The following is a 13,699-nucleotide window of genomic DNA, read 5'->3' as shown; positions in this document are numbered from 1 at the left end:
CATTATATTCACACCACACATTGCCCTCAGACATGACATCTCCACTGCCTCCAGCCTTCTCCTCGCTGCAACATTCATCACCCACGCTTCACACCCATATAAGAGCGTTGGTAAAACTATACTCTCATACATTCCCCTCTTTGCCTCCAAGGACAAAGTTCTTTGTCTCCACAGACTCCTAAGTGCACCACTCACTCTTTTTCCCTCATCAATTCTATGTTTCACCTCATCTTTCATAGACCCATCCGCTGACACGTCCACTCCCAAATATCTGAATACGTTCACCTCCTCCATACTCTCTCCCTCCAATCTGATATCCAATCTTTCATCACCTAAACTTTTTGTTATCCTCATAACCTTACTCTTTCCTGTATTCACCTTTAATTTTCTTCTTTTGCACACCCTACCAAATTCATCCACCAATCTCTGCAACTTCTCTTCAGAATCTCCCAAGAGCACAGTGTCATAAGCAAAGAGCAGCTGTGACAACTCCCACTTTGTGTGTGATTCTTTATCTTTTAACTCCACGCCTCTTGCCAAGACCCTCGCATTTACTTCTCTTACAACCCCATCTATAAATATATTAAACAACCACGGTGACATCACACATCCTTGTCTAAGGCCTACTTTTACTGGGAAAAAATTTCCCTCTTTCCTACATACTCTAACTTGAGCCTCACTATCCTCGTAAAAACTCTTCACTGCTTTCAGTAACCTACCTCCTACACCATACACTTGCAACATCTGCCACATTGCCCCCCTATCCACCCTGTCATACGCCTTTTCCAAATCCATAAATGCCACAAAGACCTCTTTAGCCTTATCTAAATACTGTTCACTTATATGTTTCACTGTAAACACCTGGTCCACACACCCCCTACCTTTCCTAAAGCCTCCTTGTTCATCTGCTATCCTATTCTCCGTCTTACTCTTAATTCTTTCAATTATAACTCTACCATACACTTTACCAGGTATACTCAACAGACTTATCCCCCTATAATTTTTGCACTCTCTTTTATCCCCTTTGCCTTTATACAAAGGAACTATGCATGCTCTCTGCCAATCCCTAGGTACCTTACCCTCTTCCATACATTTATTAAATAATTGCACCAACCACTCCAAAACTATATCCCCACCTGCTTTTAACATTTCTATCTTTATCCCATCAATCCCGGCTGCCTTACCCCCTTTCATTTTACCTACTGCCTCACGAACTTCCCCCACACTCACAACTGGCTCGTCCTCACTCCTACAAGATGTTATTCCTCCTTGCCCTATACACGAAATCACAGCTTCCCTATCTTCCTCAACATTTAACAATTCCTCAAAATATTCCCTCCATCTTCCCAATACCTCTAACTCTCCATTTAATAACTCTCCCCTCCTATTTTTAACTGACAAATCCATTTGTTCTCTAGGCTTTCTTAACTTGTTAATCTCACTCCAAAACTTTTTCTTATTTTCAACAAAATTTGTTGATAACATCTCACCCACTCTCTCATTTGCTCTCTTTTTACATTGCTTCACCACTCTCTTAACCTCTCTCTTTTTCTCCATATACTCTTCCCTCCTTGCATCACTTCTACTTTGTAAAAACTTCTCATATGCTAACTTTTTCTCCCTTACTACTCTCTTTACATCATCATTCCACCAATTGCTCCTCTTCCCTCCTGCACCCACTTTCCTGTAACCACAAACTTCTGCTGAACACTAACGCTACATTTTTAAACCTACCCCATACCTCTTCGTGACATATATAATGACTTATTTTATTCATTCTAGAGTATATTCCATGTTTCTATGGTATTAATATTGTTTATTATGTCACATAAGTTGAATTGTGATAGATAAATAAGCCGTAGAGTTGATATTCGTGTCACATTCTCCAACAATAAACTTGCCATCCCTCCCTCACACAAACAAGACTTCAATAAGAACATAAGAAAGGAGGAATACTGCAGGTCTACTGGCCCATACAAGGCAGGTCCTTATCAAAATGACCTCAACCCAATGCTACCCAAGAATTTACTCCCGTACCCAATGACACAAATCAAACTCAGCCCCTCCCACTCATATATTTGTCCAATCTCTTTTTAAAGCTACCCAAAGTCCTAGCCTCGATCACCCTACTGGTAAGTGTGATGTTAAGTAATAACATCAGAACTTAAGAAAGTAGGAACACTGCAACAGGCCTGCTGGCCCATACTAGGCAGGTCCTTCACAAATCCAACCCACTAACAGAACAAATGCTACCCAAGCAATAAGCTCAGGTGCAAGTTTGATTCAAATCCAACCCCTCACTCATGTATTTATCCAACCTAAATTTGAAACTACCCAAGCCATAGCTTTTAGAACATAAATAACAAAAAAAGGCACAATACCGTGACTAGAACAATACACAAATAACCCGTACATAGAAGAGGAGCTTACGACGACGTTTTGGTCCGACTGGGACCATTTACAAAGTCACACGTAAGCTCGTAAGCTCCTCTCTTCTATGTTTTAGAACATAAGAAAGGAGGAACACTGCAATAGGCCTGTTGGCCCATATTAGGCCGGTCCCTCACAAATCCAACCCACTAACAGCATAACTGCTATACCCAAGCAATAAGCTTCAATAAACCTATTTACTCTTGTGCAAGACCGATTCAAACCAACCCCTCTCACTTGTGTATTTATCCAACCTAAATTTGAAACTACCCAATGTTTTAGCTTTGATCACCCTACTAGGCAGACTGTTCCACTCATCAACTACCCATATTACCAATGTTCATTTATACATTTTATTAGTGCTTTACATTTATTTGGCATTTTTTTCTGAATGTAAATCTATATTTAAGCTAGGTAAGTGACCCCCGAAGTGACCTAGAGTCCTTATGGAGAGGGATTCCTCTTCCAAACAATAACCTCTCTTCCCTTTCTCCTCCTCCTTGTCTTCCATTCATCAACAACAGCCTTCAATAAGGTAACTGTCATGTTGAATGTTCATTCTTTTGTGCATGTAAATCTATCTTTAAGGTAAAAAAAAAAAAATTGTTGTTGATACTTCTGGGTGTCTGGAACAAATTAATTGGATTTACATTATTTCTTATAGGGAAAATGGATTCGAAAACCGTCAATTTCGATAATAGTCACACTTCCAGGAACGGATTAATTACGAAAAATGAGGGACCACTGTACAAGTATTATGATAATGCAATTATTAACCCTTTGAGGGTTGAGACCCCTGCTCACAAACTTGATCCCACGGTTGAAGAATTTAAAAAAAAAAATTTATATGATAAAGAATCTTTTTCTGAAGGTAATGAAACCAAAAGCACAAAATTTGATGGGAAACTTAAGGAATTATGCTCTCGTAAATTTTGAAGCCTCGGGCATATTTACGCATCTGTGATTTCGCCCAATTTGAGCCAATTCCATTGTTCTAGTCAACCAAACTCATAGCTGTTTAGCTAGAGCTCCTTTTATTGTATTGATCATGTACAAGAAACTGCCCATTTACCTATTTCAACTATCCAATAAAGTGATCAGAAATTACTAATTTGGCCAATTTCACACAAAATTCAAGAAAGGCCAATTTCAGAATAGGGTCCAGAATAAATAATGCAGACATTCCTGGCACTAAACATTTTCTCTGTTCATCAGTCACATCTCCAGGCTCCTCTCATATTATGCTTGCTTTTCATTTTGAATTTTTATTCACACCAGCAGAAGGCTGCACAGACCAACTAATTGACATTAGTACAAATCCCATAGATTTTGAAAAAGAAATGGACAACATGCCCACTCACTCAGCACCCGGACCAGATTCATGGAATGCTTTATTTATAAAGAAGTGCAAAGTACCACTAGCACGAGCCCTCGGTATACTCTGGAGAAAGAGCTTAGATCTAGGTGAAATACCAGAGGCCTTAAAAAGTGCAGACATAGCTCCGTTACATAAGGGAGGTAGTAAGGCACTAGCTAAAAATTACAGACCAGTAGCCCTAACTTCTCACATCATAAAAATCTTTGAAAGTGATGAGACGGCAGATTACAAATTTCACGAACCAGCACAACCAGCATAACCCGAACCATCATGGTTTCAGAGCAGGACGATCATGCCTGTCACAGCTGCTGAACCATTATGACAGAATTACTGAGGCAATGGAAAATGACCAAAATGCAGATGTGATTTACACACATTTTGCAAAGGTGTTTGACAAATGCGATCATGGAGTGCTAGCGCACAAAATAAGGGCCATGGGCATTACAGGGAAGGTAGAAAGATGGATTTTTGGGTTCCTAACACAGAACACAAAAAGTAGTAGTAAACAGAGAAAGATCCAGCATCAGTGAGAGAAAAGTTCAGTGCCCCAGGGCACTGTCCGGGCACCTCTGCTGTTTCTCATCCTCATAGCATAGATAAAAACACCCGTCACACTTTTGTATCATCATTTGCAGATGACACTAAAATAGCATGAAAGTCTCTAGGGTAGATGACACTGAAAAATTACATGAAGACATAAGCAGGGTTTTCTAGTTCCAGTTGCTTAGGTATGGAAAGAATGAAAAACTCAAAAGGAACACTATGTACAAAACTCAAGAGGGTTACCAAATAGAACGAAAGGAACACGTAAAAGACTTGGAAATAATTATGTCAGCTGACCTTTCTTCTAAAGACCATAACAAGACAAAGATCATGACAGCCAGGAAGATGATGGGGTGGGTATTGAGAACTTTCAAAACAAGGGAAATAATGCCGATGGTGACACTCTTCAAATCGCTAGTGCTCCCTCATTTAGAATATTGCTCAGTGCTGACGGCCCCGTTCAAAGCAGGAGAAATATCAGAGTTGGAACAAATACAGAGATCGTTTACACTGAGCCAGTAAAGAACTAAAATTACTGGAAACGCCTTCAAATCTTGAACATGTTCTCACTGGAGCGGAGGAGAGAGACATAATATATACCTGGAAAGTACTCGAGGGCCTAGTCATAAATCTGCACACTGTCATAACATACTGGAGCGAGAGATATGGAAGGGGTGTGGTGGGGACAATAAGTGAACATTATCAGCATCCAGGGTCCCAGACTATTCAACAACTTACCAAAGGATATCAGAAACACAACTGGAACAAGTGCAGAAGCCTTCAAGAAGAAACTGGACAAGTATCTTCATCAGGTACCAGATCAACCAGGCTGTGATGGATATGTGAGGCAGCAGGCCTCCAGCAGCAACAGCCTGGTTGACCAGGCAAGCACCAGACGAGCCTGGCCCATGGCCGGGCTCCGAGAGTAGTGAAACTCTCGAAACTCTTCAAAGGTATAAAAGTACACAAAACATAGATGATTTACTGCTATTCAGACTACTGCATAATGGTAAAAATTGTATAAATAATGTCAGTGCATCTGTGAGTGCATATTAAACCACCCAGTTGATGTGTACTGGATGCATGACACTGTTTGCTCTTGAACATCAGCAAAAATTAAGCATTTCCACTACTTTGAGCTCAATTTCAAGATACTTTTATTCTGTAAACCATTCAAAATTATCTCTATGTCTGTAATATATCTTCCATTCTATCAAATGAGACCAAGAAACCGACAATACAACCAAAAAAAACTACACGAAACTACGCTGCAAATTTGCAATTTTACACCAAAAACATGATCGCATGCTGCAGGATTTTTTTTATACTGCGCACACTGACCATGCAGATGCACTCTCATATATAGGCCTAACATGTTTCTCCTGCAAGACTGGAAGCTGCTAGAATTTTGGCTTAGTATTAAGGGACTGACTCTGGCTTCGAAGCTGTAATATTATGGGACCGACCCCGAAAGGGTTAATGCAGTCATTCACTGGTTGAAGACAAATGTAAAAATCTGAAAAGACAGGGAGAATTTTTTTTTTTTTTTTATTAGTGAGCACTTACTTGTTTTTGGTTAAGTCAAGGCGACGTAGAAAACGTTCTTTCACATAATAAAGAAGGTTTCCATGCAATGCATAAGCAGGTCTCTCTCGTTCTAACTGGAAATGAAAGCATCTCTTAAAGAACCTTAATAATTTATCTTATTTTTTTTTCACTATAGTAGCCTTAAACTGAGAAATATTTTCTGTGAAAAGTCACACTGCAAAAATTGTATTGAAGTAAATACGTGTATAGCTTCTCCTCACTTAGTGACGCACTCGTTTACCGACGATTCGGACTTACGATGGGCTCTCTGACCAGCATGCAAAACTAAATAATGTATATTAGAGCTAATTTTCTCTATTCTGTTTATTACAATATACAGTACACTACTGTATAAACATTTAAAAATATACTAGAAATGTTATAAATAGTGCAAAGGTGATATTAAAACAATATCAAAGATGGTTGATACAAACCCACTACCAATATAGTATGCTCCTCACTTAGCGATGAAATAGTTTACCGACATGGTCTTAGGAGTGGAACTCCGTCATTAAGTGAGGAAAGGCTGTACTTACTACAGTACTATATAGAGAGAATTACTAATACAATATCAAAACACATGCTCTACCAATAATAAAAATATAGCACTATACATCGACCAAAAATAAAAGTACATAGAAAGCAAATGCTAAATTGTGCTGCCTACCTTAAAAATGATCATTCCACTGTCATGTCCTGCTGCAAAGAGGTTGAGTGAGGGATGTGCAGCCAGAACCCAGAATCGATCATGTTCTCGACGGAAGGTGTGAAGGCATATTCTCTTGGCCATGTCCCACACACGGATGGACTTGTCTTCAGAATTGGATAGAATCAACTCTTGTCGTGGGTGGAACATGACACAAGACACATTATTATAGTGTCCACGGCAGGTATCCACTTCCCATGCCTGTATTAATAAACTAATTCAAGTATTTCACATATTACACATACTGTACAATTATTCTTTACTTCTAATACTGCAAGTACACTAACTCATTACATAAGTTCTCTCAATTTGCTTTCTAAATATGAAAGTCCTAAACACTAGTGTACTGGTTATTAACCCTTTGACTGTTTTGGTCGTACATACATGTATATGTCTTATGAGCCACCGTTTTTGACGTATATATACTCATAAATTCTAGCGGCTTCAAATCAAGCAGGAGAAAGCTGGTAGGCCCACATGTGAGAGAATGGGTCTGTGTGGTCAGTGTGCACCATATAAAAAAATCATGCAGCACGCAGAAAAAACTGACCTTTTTTTTTAATTAAAATGACAACTTTGTGGTCTATTTTCATAAAGTATTTATGGTTGTATTCTTGGTCTCATTTGATAGAATGGAAAACATATTATAGAAATAGAGATGATTTTGATTGGTTTTACTATGAAAAGAACCTTGAAATGGAGCTCAAAGTAGGGGAAATGTTTGATTTTTGCCGATGTTCAAAAGTAAGCAATAAATGTCTAAGTAGCCATTCTAATATGCAGTCATGAATGGGATGACATTATTTATACAATTATTACAATATTGCAGTAGTCTGCATAAGAGTAAATCTTCTATTTTTTGTTTGAATAAAAATTCAAAATAGAAAGCAAGAGTATTACCAGAGGGGCCTGGAGATGTGACTGATGAACAAAGAAAATGTTATTTTAGAGCCAGGAATGTCTGCACTGTTCATTCTGGACCCTGTTTTGAAATTGTCATATTTTTTAATTTTTGTGAAATTGGCCAAATTGCAAATTTCTGACCATGTTATTGGGTAGTTGTGTCATGAGAATTGTCACACCAGTCAGCGTGACTGTCAGCGTGCCTCGTTGTGCTCCCGGTTTTCTGGTGTTTTCACGGTCGCTCTTACGTGCTAGAACTTTAATTTGTGTCATCAATCCTATACGATACATCCCTCTAGCGCCTGGAACCAATCTTGGGCGGAAAACATTATATACTGAGTCAAAAAAGGAGAATTAGTGTGCATTACCTAGCAGAGTTTACTGCCAGAGGGGAATCATAGGCCTGTTTTCCGTGTGAAAATAATAATAATTGAACTTTGTGTCAGAGGAAAGAAAGTCTCCCTGAAAGCATTGAGTATACATAGTGTATAGTGTATACTACAGTGGCTCCCTAGTATATTGATGATAAAGGCTAAAGTGTCATTTGAAAACAGGTGAATTTGTAAATGAAGTGATAAGCCTATAGAGGCAGGTGCCAGAAGTCGCCAGAAACTTACCACAGGTCAGCTGTTTTTAATAATCTTCCTGGCCTGCTAGTGTACTCGCATATAATCTAGTGATACCAGTGAATAGCAGAATACAGTGTTGTAGTAGCAACTAACCAGTATTATAATGGTACTTAGTGGAGTGGAGTGACTTTCATTAGTTTCTTTTTCTTGAAATACGAGACGTTACTGTGAATTTCATATAACCTGTAGTTACCAGCGGTCGCAATATACACAACGAGAAGCAATTATTACTACAGAAAAAGCGTCCTTCCTCCAAAATTTGCACCAGTCAACTATAGTGATAATATAGCATTTATTGTGGTGGAGACGGAAAAAACAAAAATAGAAAAGCCAGATACAGCGATTGATAAACAAAGAGGTCGACTGTACGTCATTGTAGGAGCTGCCAGATATCACCGGCTCTTCAACACGCAAGTTATACTTTTGTATCAGTCAAATCACATATTACTCGGGTAGATAATTTCCAGTAGATCCTTCATGTGTTAGCTCAAATCACCGACCAGTATGTTTTAAATAAGTGACCCACTGATCAGAGCAGATCGACTGGTCCGAACCCTTGACTGGTCCGAACCCTTGACTGGTCCGAACCCTTGACTGGTCCGAACCCGGGACTGGTTTCAAACAGTTTCGTTGGACAATAAAGCAGACTGTAAACGGATGGGTTTGTAGGCGCCCTTATAAACACAAACATTAAAAATCAGGAACGTGACGGTAAGCTGTCCAATATACAAAAAGAGTTAGAAACAGAAATACAAATAGCTAGAGCTTCATTTAAGGAGGTTATTAATATAATATTCAAGAGGTTGCTAGTAGAATTGCAGTAAATCAACCATTCAAATCATTATGAAGCTGTGTGTAGTCTGTGGTCAGTCAAACAAACGGGCTTCCACATGGATAAATTGTCATTTTTGTGGAAATTGGTGTCACGCTCCTTGTGCAGATATCCCAGAACTAGCTACAAGCAGTATTAAAACAGAGAAGTGTTTTTGGGTATGCCCAAATGAGGAAAATCTGTGGACTAAAATCACGAGGGTATTAAAAGAGGATAACATCAAAGCTGCTTTCATAGAAAACCTGGAAGCTTTCTACAACAGATGGGAACATAAAAAGGCTGGGCTGAATGGTACTGCCCTTGATACTGGCCATGTAGTCACAAACTGTAAGGCTGGAGGTGATGTCCTGGTAGTCAGTAAATGTGGGGCTGATAGTGCTGTCCTGGGAGACAGAAATGGTGAAGCTGGAGGTGCTGTCCTGGGAGACAGAAATGGTGAAGCTGGAGATACTGTCCTGGGAGACAGTAATGGTGAAGCTGGAGATTTTGTCCAGGTAGTCGGGAATTATACGCAGGAAGGAATACATATAAATGACCTCATAGAGGACAGGAGCCATAGTAGGGAAACAAGTGTAGTCAAAGATAAGATAAAACCAATATTGCAAACTAGAAATACCGCAGGAAATAGCAAACAAGAGGACTCCAATAGCAATAGTGAGGATAAATTACCAAAAACAACTGGTGGGAGCTCCATTGTTGGTGCTAGGGAGGATAGGAGTAAGACAGGGAAACATGCACCAACAGGGAATACAGTCACAGAAACCCAAGGCAAACGGAAACCAAGCCTGTGCTCATACTATGCACTTGGTATCTGCTGGCATGGGAAATCTGGAAAAACAGATGGGACATGCAACTATGACCACCCTAGAAAATGTCATGCCCATATGACAACAGGAAAATGCAAACTCCCTTCCTGTAAGCTTTTTCACCCTGAAATGTGTACCTCTTCAGTACAGGAAAGACTGTGCTATAACTTAAATTGCCAGGCATACCATCTAAAGGGGACAAAAAGATACAAAACATCCAGGCCATGGGAAAACCTGGGTAGCCACAGCCACTCAAGAGGGAGAGGTTTTTTAGTGCCAGGAAGGAAAAAAAACTGGCAGGAAATGGCAGAAATCGTACACCAAATCCAGTCATTCCTGGAGTGGAACCACAGTCGATGGCCTCCACTCCAAACCAACAGATACAGATACTAATGCCGGAAAAAAAATCCCCCCCCAGTACCAACAATACCACCAGTCCGATAACATTCTTCTTTGCAAATATACAGGGTCTAAAGCCAGCAACAAACAACAAAATACCTTTCATCCGTGGACTGCTTGCAGAGGCAAAGGCAATGTTCGCGGCTTTCACTGAGACCCACATAAAGGATCACTTGGACAACGAAATATGGATCCCAGGTTACAACCTATACAGATGTGACAGAGTGAACAGGCAAAAGGGGGGGGTTGGCCTGTACATTGCAGAGTCACTTGTTTGCACAGAACTGCTTAATGCCTCAAATGACGTAGTGGAAGTTTTAGCAGTAAAGGTCGAGAACCAAAACCTAGTCATTGTGGTAGTCTACAAGCCTCCGGATGCAACATCCCAGCAATTCCAGGAACAGCTGTTAAAAATTGACCACTGTCTGGAAAATCTTCCAGCTCCTGCACCCAACATCTTGCTCCTGGGGGATTTCAACTTAAGGCACCTAAAATGGAGGAATATAGCAAATAATATTGTTGCAGTAATAACACCAGGAGGCAGCTCTGATGAAAACTCACACTCACACGAGCTTTTAAATCTCTGCACAAAATTCAATTTAAACCAGCAAATAATAGAGCCTACTAGACTGGAGAATACACTAGACCTCATCTTCACTAACAATGATGATCTGATAAGAAATGTCACCATATCAAAAACAATATACTCAGATCACAACATAATTGAGGTTCAGACATGTATGCGTGGAGCCCCAGACCGACAAAATGAGACTAGTCACGAGGGAGCATTCACCAAATTCAACTTCAATAACAAAAACATAAAGTGGGACCAAGTAAACCAAGTCCTAACCGATATAAGCTGGGAAGATATACTAAGCAACACAGACCCAAACTTATGCCTAGAACAGATTAACTCGGTGGCACTCGATGTATGCACAAGGCTTATTCCTCTAAGAAAAAGGAGGAGTAGATGTAAAATAGAAAGAGACAGGCGCTCCCTTTACAGGCGACGGAAAAGAATAACAGAGCGGCTAAAAGAGGTCAATATATCTGAAATGCGCAGGGAGACACTGGTCAGAGAAATAGCAAGCATCGAACTTAAGCTAAAAGAATCCTTTAGGAGTCAGGAATCGCGGGAAGAACTAAAAGCCATAAATGAAATCGAAAGAAACCCAAAGTATTTCTTCTCCTATGCCAAATCAAAATCGAGAACAACGTCCAGTATTGGGCCCCTACTTAAACAAGATGGGTCCTACACAGATGACAACAAGGAAATGAGTGAGCTACTCAAGTCCCAATATGACTCAGTTTTTAGCAAGCCGCTAACCAGACTGAGAGTCGAAGATCAAAATGAATTTTTTATGAGAGAGCCACAAAATTTGATTAACACAAGCCTATCCGATGTTATCCTGACGCCAAATGACTTCGAACAGGCGATAAATGACATGCCCATGCACTCTGCCCCAGGGCCAGACTCATGGAACTCTGTGTTCATCAAGAACTGCAAGAAGCCCCTATCACGAGCCTTTTCCATCCTATGGAGAGGGAGCATGGACACGGGGGTCGTCCCTCAGTTACTAAAAACAACAGACATAGCCCCACTCCACAAAGGGGGCAGTAAAGCAACAGCAAAGAACTACAGACCAATAGCACTAACATCCCATATCATAAAAATCTTTGAAAGGGTCCTAAGAAGCAAGATCACCACCCATCTAGAAACCCATCAGTTACACAACCCAGGGCAACATGGGTTTAGAACAGGTCGCTCCTGTCTGTCTCAACTACTGGATCACTACGACAAGGTCCTAAATGCACTAGAAGACAAAAAGAATGCAGATGTAATATATACAGACTTTGCAAAAGCCTTCGACAAGTGTGACCATGGCGTAATAGCGCACAAAATGCGCGCTAAAGGAATAACAGGAAAAGTCGGTCGATGGATCTATAATTTCCTCACTAACAGAACACAGAGAGTAGTCGTCAACAGAGTAAAGTCCGAGGCAGCTACGGTGAAAAGCTCTGTTCCACAAGGCACAGTACTAGCTCCCATCTTGTTCCTCATCCTCATATCCGACATAGACAAGGATGTCAGCCACAGCACCGTGTCTTCCTTTGCAGATGACACCCGAATCTGCATGACAGTGTCTTCCATTGCAGACACTGCAAGGCTCCAGGCGGACATCAACCAAATCTTTCAGTGGGCTGCAGAAAACAATATGAAGTTCAACGATGAGAAATTTCAATTACTCAGATATGGTAAACATGAGGAAATTAAATCTTCATCAGAGTACAAAACAAATTCTGGCCACAAAATAGAGCGAAACACCAACGTCAAAGACCTGGGAGTGATTATGTCGGAGGATCTCACCTTCAAGGACCATAACATTGTATCAATCGCATCTGCTAGAAAAATGACAGGATGGATAATGAGAACCTTCAAAACTAGGGAGGCCAAGCCCATGATGACACTCTTCAGGTCACTTGTTCTATCTAGGCTGGAATATTGCTGCACTCTAACAGCACCTTTCAAGGCAGGTGAAATTGCCGACCTAGAAAATGTACAGAGAACTTTCACGGCGCGCATAACGGAGATAAAACACCTCAATTACTGGGAGCGCTTGAGGTTTCTAAACCTGTATTCCCTGGAACGCAGGAGGGAGAGATACATGATTATATACACCTGGAAAATCCTAGAGGGACTAGTACCGAACTTGCACACGAAAATCACTCACTACGAAAGCAAAAGACTTGGCAGACGATGCACCATCCCCCCAATGAAAAGCAGGGGTGTCACTAGCACGTTAAGAGACCATACAATAAGTGTCAGGGGCCCGAGACTGTTCAACTGCCTCCCAGCACACATAAGGGGGATTACCAACAGACCCCTGGCAGTCTTCAAGCTGGCACTGGACAAGCACCTAAAGTCAGTTCCTGATCAGCCGGGCTGTGGCTCGTACGTTGGTTTGCGTGCAGCCAGCAGCAACAGCCTGGTTGATCAGGCGCTGATCCACCAGGAGGCCTGGTCACAGACCGGGCCGCGGGGGCGTTGACCCCCGAAACTCTCCAGGTAAACTCTCCAGGTAAACTCCTGAGGGGTTCGAAACATGGATTGGGTAAGAACACTCACGTAGGCTCAAAGTGGGTGAAATCGCCGATTCGTAAATATCGCCAAGGTCGCTAACTTCGCGAGAGCATAATTCTGTCAGTTTTCCATCAAATTTCATTACAATTGGGAAAAGATTCTCTATCATTTCATAAGAAAAAATAATTGGGGGAAGGGGGGGAATTTTGCGACACCAGGAGACACCTCAGGATTTATAGTTGCGACAGTCAAGGGGTTAACACAAAGCCTTGAAGAAGAAGAAGAAGCCTTGAAGAAGAAGAAGAAGAAGAAGAAGAAGAAGAAGAAGCCTTGAAGAAGAAGAAGAAGAAGAAGAAGCCTTGAAGAAGAAGAAGAAGCCTTGAAGAAGAAGAAGAAGCCTTGAA

The 13,699-nt window shown here is 40.8% G+C and overlaps 1 protein-coding gene across 5 annotated transcripts in view; it reads right to left on the bottom strand.

Annotated features, from left to right (window-relative positions):
- Positions 1-13,699, bottom strand: part of alphaCOP (coatomer subunit alpha) — a 216,604-nt gene that overhangs the window by 51,054 nt on the left and 151,851 nt on the right. For all 5 annotated transcript variants that reach the window (XM_070095900.1, XM_070095901.1, XM_070095902.1 and 2 more), the window contains exons 7-8: positions 6,606-6,845; positions 5,918-6,012 (exon numbers count right to left, since the gene is read on the bottom strand). In XM_070095900.1, coding sequence (XP_069952001.1) covers positions 5,918-6,012; positions 6,606-6,845 — 335 coding nt within the window. The remainder of the gene's footprint in view (positions 1-5,917; positions 6,013-6,605; positions 6,846-13,699) is intronic.

The sequence above is a fragment of the Cherax quadricarinatus genome, chromosome 51 (genome assembly GCF_038502225.1).
Source record: "Cherax quadricarinatus isolate ZL_2023a chromosome 51, ASM3850222v1, whole genome shotgun sequence".
In the NCBI taxonomy this organism is placed as follows: domain Eukaryota; kingdom Metazoa; phylum Arthropoda; class Malacostraca; order Decapoda; family Parastacidae; genus Cherax; species Cherax quadricarinatus.
This window is presented reverse-complemented; position numbering and strand designations above follow the sequence as displayed.